Genomic DNA, 19528 nt, shown 5'->3' with positions numbered 1-19528 from the left:
CTGGAAAGGTGTCGTTCAACTTCCTGCTTGCCGATGCAGTAAAAGACGTAGCTAGCACCGACCTCCTTGAACTGAGAGTTGTCACGGAGCCAGGTCTCACTGAGAGCAGTTATGTCCATGTTTTATCAGGCAAGCTCTCTACAGAGTATAGCCATACGTCTGTTGCGGCAATTGTCAACATCAAATAGAGTACGAACATTCCAGGAGGCAAGATTTATAGTGCATTTTAGAGAGAGCCGTCTTTGTTTTGTTTTTTGACTGCATGGTTGGATGGCCAGCTGGCTGCGGCAAGCCACCAGACTAAGGATGGAGCGAGCAATTTTTTATGGATTCTTTTCTACCTTTTCCCCAGTTGAGGAGAGCAGTGCCATTCCTGAAAAGAGCTGCTCTGACATTCAAGAGGATATGAATGATGCTGTCTGCTGTCGCTCCACGATTAACAATGAATAACCATCACCCTTGAACCGCCTGTGCACAAATTTGTGGCTAAATACTCCCAGCAATATCTTTTGCCTGTAACCGTTACCACTTGTCCATCGCCACAAACTACAATCAAAAGTCTTCAAGAAAATCTCCCAAATTTTAGATTTACATTTATTTTGGGCAAACTACAGACAGTTTTACAAAATCAGAACAAGAATCAAATAATTTAAATCATAATTTAATATTTAATGCTAAAACTAGTAAAAAAACACCCAACCCAACAGTCTTTTTGCAAATTTAGCATAAGCAGTCCTAGTAGAATGGCAAATACTCCGAAAGTTCTTTCCTTTTAAGTTTAAAAAAAGGTTCAATTTTTACTGCCAGCACATCATATTGTTATAACTGAAACAAAAAACAAGTGTGCGGTATTCTGGGCCAAAAATTAATTTCTTCGTAGTACTAAGAGTGAGGTTTGCCAGTTTACAATGCAGATGCAATTCAGCTGTAATCTGATTAATATAGAATTACATTGATTTAAAAGTGTTTTAAATGACATTTGTTTAAAAGAAAACATAACTTGTTTTGTTTGATGTACAATGTTTCCATGGCCACATTATTACTAGGGAACAAGGAATGACTGTTCCTAAGCTTGTCCTATAGCACCTGTGATATGTATGTGGGTGTGCTGGCCTTCCAGTCTCAAATGTCACTATCCAAAAATCTTTTAAAAAACAAACATCATGGATTTCACTTTGACAAGTTTAACTACTTTGGCATAGAAAAAAAATCTGTTTAAAGGGGGTTAACATGATAACATCAATTCTCTATTATTTCAAGAATACAGAAAAAATGGAAGTGTTTCAGTGCCTTCCCTTTGCACAAAATATTACCAGAATTATCTTGCTCTATCACACCTTAGTTACAACAAAAAGGAACACGTGCACATTTAATAATCTATCCAGCCAAAGCAAAAAACAGCATTAATTTTAATGATCCATTACAACATTGTTTAGCACTGGAATTTGCTTTAAAATGGAAAATGTTTCTATAATAGGAACACCACCAAAGTCCATTCACATATGTTTTTAAAAGTTGCAGATAAATGTATTGTGCATCCCTCTTAATTTGATAATGCTGCTATGAAGCGCCTTGAGACATTTTACTATGTTAAAGGCGCTATATAAATGCAAGTTGTTGTTATAATTGTGTAAATTCTGTCAACAAAATGTTGCACTACAAGTGCTAAATACAAATGGGCTTGAGATACAATCTGCAGAAACATCATACCTAAATGTTGATTATTTTACTAGGTTCAATCCTTTAAAGGAAATGGATGGTTCAATTTCGAGGCAAAACCACAAGGTACTGTTTGATAACAAACCATGATTTGTATTTGAAAATTAATACAAGTAAATGAAGTCAGACAAAAGAACACCTTCTAACCTTTCTGCATAGTTTGTTTTGAATAAGGCTATTTTCTATTTTCTTTGTATTTTTCTTGTAGAATTTGGTACCTATGTTGCCAACTTTCCCCAAAATATCTGCGTCTGAAAACCATCATACCAGCTGCTGATGGCAGTCCAAAATATTGTCAGTTTTCAAATGGCTGCTTACATGCATGTCTCGCACAACACTGAGATTGCCATAGCAACAGGAAAACTACCCAAGTGTTGTAGTGAACAAAAGGAAACTGCACAGAATGACATTTAACCCATCCAATCCCTCATTAAGGGCCACTTATTATCAGTATTATGATACTCGAAATGTTTTTGCAACTTCATTTTTTTTTAGAAACTTGGGATTTATTTTAAACTCCTTCTGCAGTGAGCAAATGCTTTAAAATTGTTTATAAATCCACTTTATATGAAATTAATGTGGATTTTAAATAACATAAATCCAAAATAGCTCTATTTGATTTTAACAGACATTCCCAAAGTGCATAATTGCATTTTTCCATAGCTTACTTTTACATATGGCCTTCCTCCATGTTTGACTATAGTTCAACTTCTACACAAATAGGATACTTATTTGTATTTCCCTGGTGAAAATCACATTGGATGATGTTCCTTGAGAATTTACTCGAGGGACAAATAACCCATGTGATTTTCAATGGTGAAATGCAAACAATATTGTCTTTGACTTCCACTCTTTTTCTATCTTTATATAGCTCTCACACATTTCATCATCTTGTTTCCATGCTTCTCCTGCCCCCCCTCTCCTCACTTTTTCTGTAAGCCTTTCACAGTTCTTCTCTCTGTCTTTATATATGCTTCCCACTATGTATGTCCCTCAAACAACCCTCTCTTCCTTTCTCTCTATATGTCTCACACCCTCTCACCTCCCCCAAAGACCTGGAGGCAGACATACGGCATCAACCCTCTAATCACTGCAGAAATCTCATCTCTATGGGTACAAAGCAGCAGCTCCTTTCTCAGGAAGGGAGTTTCAGAATTCTCTAAGAGTATAACCATTACAAAACAGTTCAGGCAAATTACATACCAGGACCTAACTCCCATCATGATCAGTGAAAATAAAGAAAATACAAGCAAGAGCTTTCCTCAGCCAGGGAAAGAAGAATGTGTCTAAAGACAATGCAAAACACCAACTATGTATACTTCTAAGACAAGAAAGACTGCTCACAGTACCTAAGTGATCCTGTTACTGAAAATCATGCAATAACCTTCCTTTGTGGGGTCCATTTATGGCATGGGATCACAATTCTGCCAGGTAGGTTTGGCATGAGGTTCTCTTGGGGATGAACAGGAATAAAATCCTCTCCTAGCATTGAAGTACCTAATAACAAATTAAATCTTCCTCTTTTGCTAACTACTGTAGTGTTGAACAGAATCCCTTCAACATGGCCAATCACATTGTTGACATCTTGGGCAAAATCCTTTGAAATAAAGAACATCTCTCTCCTCCATTCTCGCATCAACAGGTGTTACCTGAGAGTTTGTCTCTGACTAGACCAAAGTAGAGGAGAGGTGGCATATTGAGGGAATAAGTTTATGGAAGTGGTGTCAGCCTCACACTTGTTTTGGGGCAACAAGAGTTGCGCTGGAGCATGGAGATTTAAACTCACTTTATGCCCTCATAATGAAAATATGCCTTAATTAGCTAATGTTCTTAGAAGCTCTTAGCCACCGTCTTTGCCGTTTGTTGGTTTTTGTCAATGGAAAGCACTAGACACACATCTTAATCTTTTCCCCTGCGCATTAGTTGAAGGAAATTCATCAGCATGTTTATGAATTTATAAGTAGTAACAGAAGAAATTTTCAGGGACAAAGTCTTCCCTAATTTCCTGAACCTTGGTTGATGAATAACTAAATCGTGATGGAGATGGACTCACTTTTAATTGTGAGATAGCCTCCTATACTTAATGCAAAACTTGAAATCTGGGCCTGGCATAAACCAAGTTTAACAAAATAACAACTTGAATTAAAGTACAGTACTAAAAGTTTTATACAATAGAAATGTTATTTCTTCTGTGAACCTTGTTTACAAGTATGTGCATAGTCTATTCTACAAAATGAACTGATATTGCATATATTCCTCAGATTACATGGTTTGAAGTGTTCTATCTGTATTTATTATGTTTTTAAAAAATTGTTTCTTTTAAAAATTGCTTTTAATTAACTGTTATTCCAATGATCAAGATCAGAAATTTGTGGAGATGCACTACAGTAATAGTTTGACATACAACACACAAAAACCTATTAAAGAACTTGCATTTATAAAGCATCTCAGCACATCTGCAACAGCAGGACAATCCAATCCAAAGCAGGACAATCCAATCCGGTCAATTACCGCCCCATCAGCCTACTCTCAATCATCAGCAAAGTGATGGAAGGTGTCGTCAACAGTGCTATCAAGCGGCACTTACTCACCAATAACCTGCTCACCGATGCTCAGTTTGGGTTCCGCCAGGACCACTCGGCTCCAGACCTCATTACAGCCTTGGTCCAAACAAGGACAAAAGAGCTGAATTCCAGATGTGAGGTGAGAGTGACTGCCCTTGACATCAAGGCAGCATTTGACCGAGTGTGCCACCAAGAAGCCCTAGTAAAATTGAAGTCAATGGGAATCGGGGAAAACTCTCCAGTGGCTGGAGTCATATGTAGCACAAAGGAAGACGATAGTGGTTGTTGGAGGCCAATCATCTCAGCCCCAGGGCATTGCTGCAGGAGTTCCTCAGGGCAGTGTCCTAGGCCCAACCATCTTCAGCTGCTTCATCAATGACCTTCCCTCCATCATAAGGTCAGAAATGGGGATGTTTTCTGATGATCGCACAGAGTTCAGTTCCATTCGCAACCCCTCAAATAATGAAGCAGTCCGAGCCCGCATGCATCAAGACCTAGACAACATCCAGGCTTGGAATGATAAGTGCCAAGTAACATTTGCGCCAGGCAAGTGCCAGGCAATGACCATCTCCAACAAGAGAGAGTCTAACCACCTCCCCTTGACATTCAACGGTATTACCATCGCCGAATCCCCCACCATCGACATCCTGGGGGGTCATCATTGACCAGAAACTTAACTGGAACAGCCATATAAATACTGTAGCTACAAGAGCAGGTCAGAGGCTGGGTATTCTATGGCGAGTGACTCACCTCCTGACTCCCCAAAGCCTTTCCACCATCTACAAGGCACAAGTCAGGAGTGTGATGGAATATCTCCACTTGCCTGGATGAGTGCAGCTCCAACAACACTCAAGAAGCTCGACACCATCCAGGACAAAGCAGCCCGATTGATTGGCACCCCATCCACCACCCTAAACATTCACTCTCTTCACCACTGGCGCACAGTGGCTGCAGTGTGTACCATCCACAGGATGCACTGCAGCAACTCGCCAAGGCTTCTTCCACAGCACCTCCCAAACCCGCGACCTACCACCTAGAAGGACAAGAGCAGCAGGCACATGGGAACAACACCACCTGCACGTTCCCCTCCACGTCACACACCATCCCGATTTGGAAATATATCGCCGTTCCTTCATCGTTGCTGGGTCAAAATCCTGGAACTCCCTTCCTAACAGCACTGTGGGAGAACCTTCACCACACGGACAGCGGCGGTTCAAGAAGGCGGCTCACCATCACCTTCTCAAAGGCAATTAGGGATGGGCAATAAATGCTGGCCTCGCCAGCGACGCCCACATCCCATGAACAAATAAAAAAAAAGTACTTCTTATCTGATGAACTTTTCAGTTTTTTTAAAAAAACGATCATCAGGTATGTAATCAAATGTAGAAACAATTTCGCACACAAAGATCCCACAAACAGCAGATGAGAGTAAAGACTAGCTATATTGCTTTTGGTGGTGTTGGTTCAGGGAGGATTGTCCAAACCAACACTTGGAGAACTTCCTGCTCTTCTGAAAATAGTGCCATAGGATCCTTTACATCCACCTAAACAGACAAAAGGCTCTTTGGTTTAACAACTCATCTGAAAGAAGTCACCTGTTACAAGTCAGTACTGTGCTGAAGCATCAGCCTAGATTATTTTCTCCTGTCCTGGAATGGGACTTGAACCCACAGCTTACTGACTCAGGTAAGAATAAAACCAACTGAGCCCAGCTAACACTTAATACCCATACAAACACATACAAAATTATTGTCTTTTGGAATAGGGGTCAACCCCACACTCATAAATTGGGCAGTAATGCTGTAAAATTACTATTACTCAACACAAATTAATAAACAGTTCAGCTAAAAAGTAAAAACATGCTTGAAGTATTTGTTTTGGGGGTTTGAAACCTTATTCATTAGATTCCTGCTGGCTGTGAAGCACATTCTTTGCTTGCTTCAAATTTAGGCCTCTGTATCCTGGATTTGGATTCCACTAACTGCCACAGTCTTACGTATTATCTCCCCCACTCCCTCCAATAAACCACTTCCAAGGATGGCCAAATCTTTAGTTTAAGTTTCAATCTCCCAAATACATCAAAGCCTACGGTACATGTTATCTAAACACAGCAATACAATTTACTTTTATATTGAACAGACACTTACCGTAAATCTTTACGTATTCTGAACTCTTCATTCGGGATGGTCCATGGTAGAGATTTTGGTAGGCATTCCAGAACCTCATCAGAGAAGTCTGAGAAATCCACATCATACTCTATAAGGATGCCCTCAGTTTCAGGTTCAATTTCACCAGCCTGTCCTAGACTTCTGGTCAAATGCCTGTTTACAAATAAACACAAAACAAGCAATTTTGTATAGTGTATTCCACTTTGTTATTACCTTTGTTACTTCCCACTTATTTTTAAGGTCTCAATCCTTTAATAGTTTTGCCATCATGTTTTGCCTAACTTCACTGGTAAGGATTAAATCTCAGCTAACATTGCATCAACTTCCTCGTACCATTAGACTTATGAACTCTACTTTTGTGTCAGTCTTGGCTCAGTGGTAGCATTCTCACCTCTGAGTCAACAACAACTTGCATTTATATAGCACATTTAACATAAGAAAACGACTCAATACACTTCACAGGTGGGTAGTCAGACAATAATTGCCACCAAGCAGAATACAGAGCTATTAGGAGGCGTAACTAAAAGCTTGGTCAAAGTGTTAGTTTTTTAAGGAGGGTCTTAAAGAAGGCGAGAGAAGTGGAGAGATTTAGGAAGGGAATTACAGAGTTTAGGGCCTATGCGGCTGAAGTTGTGGCTGCCAATGATGGGGTGAAAGGAATGGGGGAGGCAGAGTTGGAGGAACCCAGAGTTTTCGCAGGGTTGTAGGACTGCAGGCGGTTACAGAGATAGAGAGGCAAAGGGTTAGGGTTAGGGATTTGAACATGTGGATGACAATTTTACATTTGAGGCGTTGGGTAGATCCGGAACCAAAGTAGGTCAGCGAGCACAGGGGTGATAGGTGAGCGGGACTTGGTGCGGGTTAGGATATGGGCAGCAGAGTTTTGGATGAGGTCAAGTTTATGGAGGATGGAAGATGGGAGTCCAGCCAGGAGAGCATTGGAATAGTCAAGTCTGGAGGTAACAAAAGCATGGATGAGGGTTTCAGTTGCCGATGGGCTGAAGCAGGGGCGGAGACGGAGAATGAAAAGCAGAAGAAAACAGAAAAAATGTGAAAAATAAACAGACAAGAGGAAAACCAAAGACAAGACAAATGGAAAGGCACAAGCGCAACAAGGCACAGACAACCAACTTCTAAAATAAAACAAACACTGGTAACAGAGACTGCTTCCACTGACTTTCAGTGAGCAACGCTATAGGAAGACGCACAAGTGAAACTAAATATGTTTTAACCTATTATTCTGCACTCCCTGCATAAAAATTAGCATTTAAACCCATCTAAATTTAAAGATCTGCATGATGTTTAGGTATTCCAAAATGAAACTTCTGTACAACTAAGTGGAAGTAACAAAACATAACCACCACACCAAAGAGTGCGGCAATAACCATGTGTCTCTCCCATTAGTCACTGAACCACACCAATGAGCTCCAAAAGAGCACAACACAGATACATAGCTGCAGCACTGACTCAATACCTCCATTGTAAATGGAGAAGCTATTTTTTAATGACAATCCTAGACAACAGCATGTTTAGCAGTCAAACTTAAAACACAGTTTTCTGCACATAAAATTTCTAGTTGATAAATTGCATTTGTACAGCACACCACACTGGAAAGATGTCTCTGACACTTTATTGTGAAAAAATGAAAAACAAGCAGGAGGAAGGAACATGTTGATGTAATTAAGGGATGCAGCCAATACAGAGGAAAAGAAAAACTCGTTACAAGAGAGTTCAATGGCCTCAACATAAATTAATCATTAAAATGAGCAAAAAATATACTTTATGGCATTTAAATCGTACAATTGCATTCAGTGCAATTTGCAGCGAACTAGGTACGATTCACTTACGTGCTCATTACAACTTATTAATGGCATATTTTATGACTCTTATGCATGAATTTTCTAATTTAATATGGATTTTATCTGTGCATTATCTCATCATATTCCACCTGTTGAAAATTTCAGACAAACCAACGTATAATTAATCCAAACAATAATTTAAAAGTTGCAAACAAAATCTAGTTAGGCAGGCACCAGTGAATTAGTGAACTGTCAAAAGGATGGGTCTGACATACCAGTGAATTAAATGAGTGGAGCAACAGACACTAGCAAATTAAATGGAGAAGTGGGAAGCACGTATTAATAAATTCATAGACCAGTGGACATACCAACAAATCAATAAACCAATGAAACAGTGGACACCACTGAATTAATAAATTCATAGAGGTGGGGGGTCAGCAGACATAAGTTTGCAAAGCCCAAGAAGTCACTTAGTCAGAGCTGGTTGGTCGTAATGTGGGAGGAGGGGGCACAAGGCCCAAGGTACTCGGCTTGAGATCAGCCACTGTGGAAAGCAAACAGGAGAGGTAAGCCAATTCTGAAATTAGACGGCAAGTCCCATTTCCACCAGGGCAAACAAAATAGGGCGGGTGGGATTTGGGTAGGCCTCTGCCCTAATTCAGGTGGCTGGAAATGGTAGGGGTAGACCTGCAAATGGCAAGGATGCCCTCGGTGATCTGTTTATTCAGGTGGAAAACCCAAACATTGTGCTTTAAACCTCAATAAACAGAGAAAATTCCAAAACAAAAATCAGGGGGAAAAAAAACAAAATCTCTCATGAGAAGATGTGCAACATACACCAGAGCACTACCAGAAGTGAGAACCTATAACTGTATTGTGACAACTGAAATGTTTACATAGGCAGGTTCCATTGTAAATTTTGACATAAAAGCATTAATCAATTATCGTGACAACAGGAAGTAAGGTTTGTGGATTTTAAGTGCATGCCGTACGCAAGACTTTTACACATAGATAGATGTAAACTATCATGCACCCTGTTTGCATTTGGGATTATTCAGCAGCTCCCTTTGCAGTTGATATTTATTGTGCATGAAGAATGAAAAGATCCCATTCACTGAATTGACTATGGAAACGTAAAAATACTTGAGCTACACAAAACATCTTTTAGTACTTTGAATAAATACAAATGTTTTAAAATGCTATGTACCATGCACTGAAAATAGTGAAAAAGTTTAACTTCTTCTGAGTAACTCAAGAAAATCGGTTTGCTGTCACTACTAAAAGAAACATTGTACCACTAGTATAAGTACTGGTGCAGAGCAAACATTTTTTCTATGTTTATCATAATAGGGACATATTTCAGATTCGATCATTCCCCAAATTAAGTTGTTTTCTTAAATCGACAAAAAATTATTTGAATTCTATTGCTTAAGCAGCATCTTTTAGACATTATAATGGAAAATTATGTTTATTCTGCAACACCATTCTAATTGTTAGTATTTCCCTTTATATTTTGCACATTTTAACAACAAATTGTTCCTACCCATCTGCAAAATTGCTGTCATCCCTCCAGTCCACAATGCGGCAAATAAACAGAATGTTCCCATAATCTCCAGGCCTAGCCATGAAGTCTCCTGGACAGTCTTCTAATGGCACCAAGATTCTAGGTACTCTGTGATCAACAGGTGAAAACACTATGAACTCCTTGTAAAGTTCACTGTTTTTATCAGTTAATGGCTTGATGAATCCTGTCACAGCTCTGGAATGTTTCTTCTCCACAATGTAAACAACCTACATTTATAAGAACATCAGTGTTATCTCTTTAGTCTTCAACCGTCTTCACATTTACAAGAAAATCCGCAAAAACGCATTTTTTGAACAAGCAGTCAACATTTCACTTGTGAACCTAAGCAAATTACTTATATTTTAACTGTAGCAGTTTCTCAAAATTCTAAAGTTATCCTCCACAATGTTAAGAATTTGAATTCTAACAAAAGTGGAGAACAAAACCTCCTGTCCCTTCAAAGAGATTGAAGTGCAGTCACTGTTGTAAGGTAAGAAAATGAAGGTAGGGATTAATGGCCAGATAATCTGCTTTAATGATGTTGGTTGAGGGACAAATATTGGCCAGAATAGCAGGAGAACTCCTCTACTCTTCTTCGTATAGTGCCAATGGGAACTTTCACGTCCAACTGAGGACGCAAGATATCCCAATATTGACGTGTTCAATTTTAGTTAGTATAATTTAAACTCAGCATCCCATATCCTTGTGTCAAGTGAGATGTGAGACAATCGATAAAGAATTCACCATCAATGTGGCTGCACAGCCCAGGAACCCAGAATGTTCGAGGCACTTGTCCAACAAACAACAGTCTGGTTCCATCTACCCTGTCCCATCCTTTCATAATTTTAAGAACTTCTTTCATATGGACCCATAATCTGTGTGGTTCTAAAAGAAAAACAATTTTTCAAGTCTTTCTTCATATCTGCATTTCCTCATACCAGGCACATCTTAGTGAAGCTGTGTTGTACCTTCTCTAGAGCCTCAATATGCTTCCTATGGTGTGGAGCCCAATGCTGCATACAGTCCTCTAAATGAGATCTTATTAATTTTTTTGTATCGGCTCAACGTTACCTCTTGGCTTTTATATTGTATTAGAATTCCAAGTTTTTTTTCTGGAGCCTTATTAACCTGGAAGTGCTACCTTTCGTGTCCTGGAAACCTGTACCCCCAAATCCCTCTCCTCTCCCAGAGCACCAAGCCAACTTCTATTCAGGATATAATGACTGCTGTTATTTTTTTTCTAAAATGTTACCTGAATTTCATATGCCACTTTTTAGCCCATTCTTCCATCTGATCAATATCCCTTTGCAGCTTCCTTTGGTTTTCTAAAGAATTAACTATACTCCATATGTTGGAATCATCTGCAAATTTCGACACCACGTCCTGTAGGCCGATATCCAAATCATTGATATATAGTGAATAGAAGTGGCCCAAGAAATGAACCCTGAGGAACACCACTACTCACTCCTAACCACTCTGAAAAACTGAATTTAACTCCCACTCTGTTTAACTGCTTCTATCCAATTTTTAATCCAGTTTAATTTCTCCCATCTACCATGTCTGGGACCGCCTCAAAGAATTCTGTAAGGTTTGTCAAGCACAATCGTCCCTTTTGAAATCCGTGCTGGCTATTCGTAATTATTTTCTTTTTATCCAGCTAGTTACGTGGTAATTTCATCCAAAAAGACTAATATTTTCTCTACCATAGATGTTAAGCTAACTGGCCTCTTTTACCTAGATTCACTCGGTCATCCTTTTTAAAAATGGGTACTACATTGGCCACTCTCCAACACACATACTTAATAGAGCCCCAAGATATAATTCCTAGGACCTCAACAATTTCCTTCATCTCCCTCAGGATGTATCCATTAGGAAGTGGCACTTCGTCTTCATTTAACCTAACTAGTTTTCCTTTTACCCATCAAAATATAGCTCATCTCGCTCTCAACCACTTCAGGCCTTGTTGCATGAGGGCACCCGAGCCACAACATTCTGGATTGCTTGTAGTTTTTTTTGGAGGGCGAAAACTGGAAGACCAACAAGGAGAGCACTGCAGAAATTCTGGCTAGAGGTGATAAGGGTGTGAATTAGATTTTTGGTGGTACAGAGGCAGAGGTAATGGCCAAGGCAATGTTTTAAAGATGAAAGCAAGCTGCTGTAGTGATTAATCAGATATGGGAAAGGAAATTAGCTTCAGGACAAGCAGTACACCATGGTTTTGTACCTCTGGGCTCAGCCTGAAGTAGCAGTTGGGGAGGTTGATACTTAAGTCCGAAACTAGAATCTTAAACAAAGCCAATTACGTAGGTATGAGGGTCGAGTTGGTTACGGTTGTTTGGGAAATTAGATTAAAAGATATGACGGTAGATAAGCAACGATGAACATTTAAAGAAATATTTCATAATTCTCAACGAATATACATTCCACCGAAAAATAAAAACTCCAGGGGAAAAAGTGATCCATCCGTGGCTAACTAAATAAGTTAAGGATAATATTAGGTTAAAAGAAGAGACTTATAACGTTGCCAAAATGAGTGGTAAGCCTGAGGATTGAGAGAGTATTAGAAACCAGCAAAGGATGACCAAAAAATTGATAGAGCGAGAAAATAGAATGAGAGTAAACTAGCAAGAAATACAAAAACAGATTGTAAGAGCTTCTACAAGTATATAAAAAGGAAGAGAGTAGCGAAAGTAAATGTGGGTCCCTTAGAGGCTGAGACAGGAGAAGTTATAATGGGGAATAAGGAAATGGCAGAGATGTTATACAAATACTTTGTATCTGTCTTCAGATTAGAAGACACAAAAAAAATACCAGAAATAGTGGGGGACCAAGGGGCTAATGAGAGTGAGGGAATTAAAGTAATTAATATTATTAAAGAAAAATTACTGGAGAAATTAATGGGACTAAAAGCCGACAAATACCCTGGACCTGATGGCCTATATCCTAGGGTCCTAAAAGAGTTGGCTGCAGAGATAGTGGATACGTTGGTTGTGATCTTCCAAAATTCCCTAGATTCCAGAACGGTCCCAGTGGATTGGAAGGTAGCAAATGTAACCCCGCTATTCAAGAAAGGAGGGAGAGAGAAAACAGGGAACTACAGGCCAGTTAGCTTGACACCAGTCGTCAGGAAAATGCTGGAATCCATTATTAAAGACTGGTAACGGGGCGCTTAGAATATCAAATGATTCGGCAGAGTCAATATAGTTTTATGAAAGGGAAATCAGGTTTGACAAATCTATTAGAGTTTTTTTTTAGCAGGTTAGATAGAGGGGAACCAGTGGATGTAGTATATTTGGATTTTCAAAAGGCATTCGATAAGGTGCCACACGAAAGGTTGTTATACAAAATAAGGGCTCATGGGGTTGTTGGTAATATATTAGCATAGATAGAGGATTGGCTAACGGACAGAAAACAGAGAGTAGGAATAAACAGGTCATTTTCAGGTTGGCAGGCTGTAACTAATGGAGTGCCGCAAGGATCAGTGCTCGGGCCTGAGCTATTTACAATCTATATTAATGACTTAGATGAAGGGACTGAATGTAACGTATCCAAGTTTGCTGACAATACAAAGCTAAGTGGAAAAGTAAGCTGTGAGGAGGGCAAAAAGAGTCTACAAAGGGATATGGACAGGTTAAGTGAGTGGGCAAGAAGGTGGCAGATGGCGTATAATGTGGGGAAATGTAATGTTTTTCACTTTGGTAGGAAAAGTAGAAAAACAAAATATTTTTAAAATGGTGAGAAACTATTAAATGTTGGTGTTCAGAGGGATTTGGGTGTCCTTGTACACAAAACACAAAGTTAACATGCAGGTACAGCAGGAATTAGGAAGGCAAATGGTATGCTGGCCTATATTACAAGGGGGTTGGAGTGCAAGAATAAGGAAGTCTTGCTGTAATTGTACAGGGCTTTGGTGAGATCACACCTGGAGTACAGTGTACAATTTTGGTCTGCTTACCTAAGGAAGGATATACTTGCCTTAGAGGCGGTGCAATGAAGGTTTACTAGATTGATTTCTGGGATGAGAGGGTTGTCCTATGACAAGTATATCATAGGATAACAGGTAGATAAGGTGGTAAAGAAGGCATATGGGATACTTGCCTTTATTAGCCGAGGCATAGAATATAAGAGCAAGGAGGTTATGATGGAGCTGTATAAAACACTGGTTAGGCCACAGCTGGAGTACTGTATGCAGTTCTGGTCGCCGCACTACAGGAAGGATGTGATCGCTTTGGAGAGGGTGCAGAGGAGATTCACCAGGATGTTACCAGGGCTGGAGCGCTTCAGCTCTGAAGAGAGACTGGGAAGATTGGGTTTGTTTTCCTTGGAGCAGAGGAGGCTGAGGGGGGACATGATTGAGGTGTACAAAATTATGAGGGGCACAGATAGGATGGATACTAAGGAGCTTTTTCCCTTCGTTGAGGGTTCTATAACAAGGGGACATAGATTCAAGGTAAAAGGCGGGAGGTTTAGAGGGGATTTGAGAAAGAACTTTTTCACCCAGAGGGTGGTTGGAGTCTGGAACTCACTGCCTGAAAGGGTTGTGGAGGCAGGAACCCTCACAACATTCAAGAAGCATTTGGATGAGCACTTGAAATGCCATAGCATACAAGGCTATGGACCAAATGCTGGAATATGGGATTAGATTAGACTGGGCTTGATGGCCGGCGCGGACACGATGGGCCGAAGGGTCTCTATCCGTGCTGTATAACTCTATGACTCTATGACTCTAAGTAATTGAATAGAATGAGCCGATACTGTCTGGAGTTTAGAAGAATGAGAGGTGAGCTCATTGAAACGTATAAGATTCTGAGAGGGCTTGACAGGGTAGATGCTGAGGCGCTGCTTCCCCAGCTGGAGAATCTAAAACAAGGGGGCATAGTCTCAGGATAAGGGGTGGGTGATTTAGGACTGAGCTGAGGAGGAATTTCTTCACTCGGGGGTGGTGAATCTTTGGAATTCTTTGCCCCAGAGGACTGTGGATGCTCAGTCGTTGAGTATATTCAAGGCTGAGATCGATAGATTTTTGGACTCTAAGGGAATCAAGGGATATGGGGATCAGGCAGGAAAGCGGAGTTGAGGTCGAAGGTCAGCCATGATCTTATTGAATGGCGGAGCAGGCTCGAGGGGCCATATGGCCTACTCTTGCTCTTATTTGTTATGTTGATGCAATCAAAGGCAGAGGTGTGTAGATCTTTGTGGGAGCCAAAGAGAATGGCTTTTGTTTTGCTGACATTGTGTTGGAAAATATCATGGCTCATCCAGGTCTGAGGTAGATCCCATCTTTCGGAATGATGTTACCGAAGGGCAGCATATAAATGAAGAATAGAAGCAAACCAAGCTTGGAACGCTGCAGTACACCACAGGTGACCATGTGGGCACAGAAGGAAAATCAATTTGAGGCGATGTAGTGTTGACAAGGTGACAGGTAAAAATGGAACCAAGAAAGAGCAGTGCTATGGAGGTGGACTGTGGAGAAAAGATACTGAAGGAGGATAGAGTGGTCAACTTAATGTTGTAGGTGACTTTGACCAGCATGGTCTTGGTGCTCTGGGTGGGGCGAAAGCCTAATTGGAGGATGTTAAACAATGGGTGACGGGTATATATTTGCAAAGTAATAACATGTTTAAAAACTGCAGAAAGGTTGAAGATAAAGCAGGAGCTGGAAAGGATGGAAAGGTTAAAAGGTTTTTAAGTTGGGGGTAAGGGCAGTAGTTTTGAAGGATGCAAGGTATACATAACTACTATATAATCTATAGGACAGGGGCAGTTGAAGTAGCTGAGCATGGGAATGAGGAGGGAAAGTTGAATGATCAAGAACTATGAACGGTAAGTGGCCACGAGAGAAAGTAATAGGTTTCATGGACAAGACAGATTTACTGACAGCAGAAGAAAAAGGGGGATGAATCTATGAAATAAACTACTAATCTGTGTTTATGAAGCAAAATTATACAGAGGCAGGAAAAATCAGCAGACAAACACAACACATTCAGTACATATGTAACTTTAGACCATGTATTCTGGAATAATGAAATTTCCACAGTCTTACTAGTTATCTTGAGTAATCTGTTAACATGAGTCTGTGATGAAAAGTTTTAGGCGAGGTATTAACCTCATAGAGCCCTCATAGTCCCTGACTCATAACAACACAATGAAATGGGAAACTGAGGAAATAGAGGACAGTGGCCTAGTTATACATCTCTCATCATTCATGTTCAAGCTATCTGAGTTAAGATAAAAAAGTATTTTTCACAATTAATCAAATTAACACTTTTACAATTACATCTCAACCACAAACAAAAAGCAGAAGTAACTGCCAATATAAACAACTTCAAAACAGTCTAGCTAAAACGGGAATTGACTTCTTAGATTTGGAAATGTAGGGTGGGGCAGCTTTTACAGATAATGGCTCTGACTTTCTGAGTAGCAAGTTCACATGCATTGCCTGAAGAACCAACCAAGCCATTTTATCCTGACAGGTGGGTTACTACAAATAACTAACAAACAAAGATGGGCAAACACTCTTAAACAAATAATTTCATGCTATATAGTGGTGTTTGTGTATTTCTCACCTACCCCACTACACACAGACTGGTAAAGGAAGCGCAGTTACAAATTTGTTACACTGCTTGGCCTAGATATAAATTCATATAAAAATATAACATTGAAGAATTGATGCTGGATGGTTCCTAGAATCCATCACAGACCAAAAAATCATGCATACAGCAACCTCTCAATAACAGTTCCTGAATCTGAGAACAAGGGGGAGCAGTATTATGAAAGTAAGCTTAGATTGGGGTGGGATGGGGGGTGAAAAGAGAAGAGGAGAAATAAGGAATTAATAACTCAGTTTCCCCAATTAAACAAAATCCCATGGAATATAGTTAATAATCATTTGTAAGTCGCTCATCTAGCAGTACGGATATGCAGAGTGAAACACATCACAAAAACTACCAAAATTGGCTACAAAAATGTTTTTACTTCACTATTATTAAAATTGGCAATAATATAAAGACATATCAAGTAAAAGGGAACAAAACCATCTTAGCCCAAAAACAGAGGAAGACTGAAGAACAACAACTTGCATTTATATAGTACCTTTAACACAGTAAAATGTCCCAAGGTGCTTCACGGGAGTGTTACCCAACAAAATTTAACACCAAGCCACATAAGGAGATATTAGAACAGGTGTCCAAAAGCTTGGTCAAACAGATAGGTTTTAAGGTGCATCTTAAAAGGAGGAGAGAGGTTGAGAGGTTTAGGGAAGAAATTCCAGGGCCTAGGCAGTTGAAGGTACGGCCGCCACTGGTGGAGCAATTAAAATCAGGGATGCACAAGAGACAAGAATTGGAGGGGCGCAGAGATCTCGGAGGGTTGTAGGGCTGGAGGAGGTTACAGAGATAGGGAGGGGTGAGGCTATGGAGGGATTTGAAAACAAGTATGAGAGTTTTAAAATTGAGGTGCTCCCGAACCAGAAGCCAATGTAGATCAGCCAGTACAGTGGTGATGGGTGAAGAATGAGAAAAAAACACCCATTTCCTGAACAGCATATCATATTTTCAAGAAATCTGGTGTTCACTGCAGGTTACTGTAACTTCAGGTCACGTGTAGGTGAATGAAACAAATATAAGGGGAAAAATATTTTCATGTGTATTTACCTTGCCAGTTTTTTGAAGAAATCTATCTGGATGATTTCTTGGATCATTTACTACCATATTGCAAGACTTGCCCTGTCTTGAAGTTCGTATTCTGGTGGCACTATTGTCATCAGGGCGTAATCCAGTAGCTGCAAAAATCAATTTTTAAAAAACCACAATTACATACAAATAGGAGTGCTCCACTTTTTTCCTTTTATATGAAATAAAACTAGACCACAGAACAGTTTTATGTTAACTTCCAAGTACAAGTTAGATAAAACTACCCATTGTAAGTGAAGACATAAATTGATGAGTATTGGAGGCCTAAAGGCAATACTGCAGCCCCTGCAATTGTAACCAGTTGCTAACCAAGAAACTTTCAAATAGTAATCAATTAGATGGCTCAACAAGCAGTTAACAATTCAAAACTCCACCTGCAAAAGTAAAAAATTATAGTTAAGTTTGTGCACTGCTTTCATACGTTCCCGCGATCGTTGGCGCAGCAAGTCAAAACCACGAGAGCAACTTATGGTCTGTATAGCAAAACAACCAAGTGCAGAATGTGTACATTGAACTACAATGAGGAACACTGACAAATGATTCTTTCTCAGAAGTTTTATTTGTTTAATATGATACTGTGAAAACACAATATTAGCTTTTGGGTCCTATGAAAAACTTGTCAATTTGCATGACAAAGACAGCTAATTTCATCAATCCCAAAATTTTGACATGGTCTTTGGCTGAGATTCTGTATTCTTTCTGCAGACAGATGCCAGATCATTCTGGCTGTCTTGGTGGGGGATGGAGGTCTAGAGGGACTGGACATTCATGGTGAAAAGGAGATGGTAGGGGCCAGGAAACTGGAAACTGTTAAAGTGGCAGAGGGCATCGCTACCAGTGCGTCCAATATGTCTTCCCTTTTCCTCAACTGAGGATTTCCCTCCACTGTAGTTGACAGGGCCCTCAACCATGTCCGTCCCATTTCCTGCACCTGCCCTCATCCCTTCCCCTCCCTCCCAGAACCACGATAAGGGCCCCCCTTGTCCTCACCTTCCACCGCACCAGCCTCCACATTCAACATATCATCCTCCGCCACCTCCAGCATGATGCAACCATCAAACACATCTTCCCCTCCCCTCCCAGCATTCCAAAGGAACCATTCCATCCGCGACTCCCTGGTTCACTCTTCCATCACCCCCAACACCCGCTCCCCTTCCCACGGCACCTGCCAGCGCAGGAGATGCAACACCTGCCCTTTCACCTCCTCCCTTCCCGCCTTCCAGGGCCCCAAACACTCCTTCCACAGCAATTTGCTTCCACTTCTTTCAATTTAGTATGCTGTAATCGCTGCTCACAATGCGGTCTCCTCTACATTGGGGAGACCAAATGCATATTGGGTGATCGCTTTGCTGAACATCTCCGCTCAGTCCGCAGGCATGACCCTGAGCTTCCAGTCACTTGCCATTTTAATTCTCCGTCCCACACTCAGCTCTCTGTCCTCTGCCTCCTGCACTGTTCCAATGAAGCTCAATGGAAACTCGAAGAACAGCACCTTATCTTTCAATTAGGCACTTTAAAACGTTCCAGACTTAACACTGATTTCAATAACTTCAGATCATAACCACTGCTGCCATTTTTTCCGTCAGCAGGTGCTGCTAATGGTTCTGCTGTTGCCATTTACAGCTCCTCTAGACCCATCTTTTGTTTCTCTACTTGTTCTATTATCACTCTCCTTGCCTTGCACCATCATCCCTTTTGTCATTTAATCACTCCTGCTCTCCACCCTGTCACAGACCTTCCCTTTTGTTCTGTTCTTTCCTCCCTTCCCTTTCCTCCCCCCACCCACCCCACTTGCCTGGTTCTGTACTTGCTTAAAAACTGTTACATCTTTCACTTCATCCAGTTATGACGAAAGGTCATTGGCCTGAAACGTTAACTGTTTGTTTCTCCACAGATGCTGCCTGCCTTGGAGTATTGCCAGCATTTTCAGTTTAAATTAACATGGTTTTTCTTCACAGATGCTGACTGATGTGCTATGCATTGCTAGCATTTTGGTTTTTATTAATTGGTTGCTCTTATG

At 40.4% G+C, this 19528-nt stretch overlaps 1 protein-coding gene across 6 annotated transcripts in view; it reads right to left on the bottom strand.

Annotated features, from left to right (window-relative positions):
- The window catches only part of dis3l2 (DIS3 like 3'-5' exoribonuclease 2), a 289590-nt gene that overhangs the window by 183896 nt on the left and 86166 nt on the right, over positions 1-19528 (bottom strand). For all 6 annotated transcript variants that reach the window (XM_067995258.1, XM_067995259.1, XM_067995261.1 and 3 more), the window contains 3 exons: positions 17470-17597; positions 9794-10041; positions 6431-6604 (listed from right to left, as the gene is read on the bottom strand). In XM_067995258.1, coding sequence (XP_067851359.1) covers positions 6431-6604; positions 9794-10041; positions 17470-17597 — 550 coding nt within the window. The remainder of the gene's footprint in view (positions 1-6430; positions 6605-9793; positions 10042-17469; positions 17598-19528) is intronic.

This window comes from Heptranchias perlo, chromosome 13 (assembly GCF_035084215.1).
Source record: "Heptranchias perlo isolate sHepPer1 chromosome 13, sHepPer1.hap1, whole genome shotgun sequence".
Taxonomy (NCBI): Eukaryota; Metazoa; Chordata; class Chondrichthyes; order Hexanchiformes; family Hexanchidae; genus Heptranchias; species Heptranchias perlo.
This window is presented reverse-complemented; position numbering and strand designations above follow the sequence as displayed.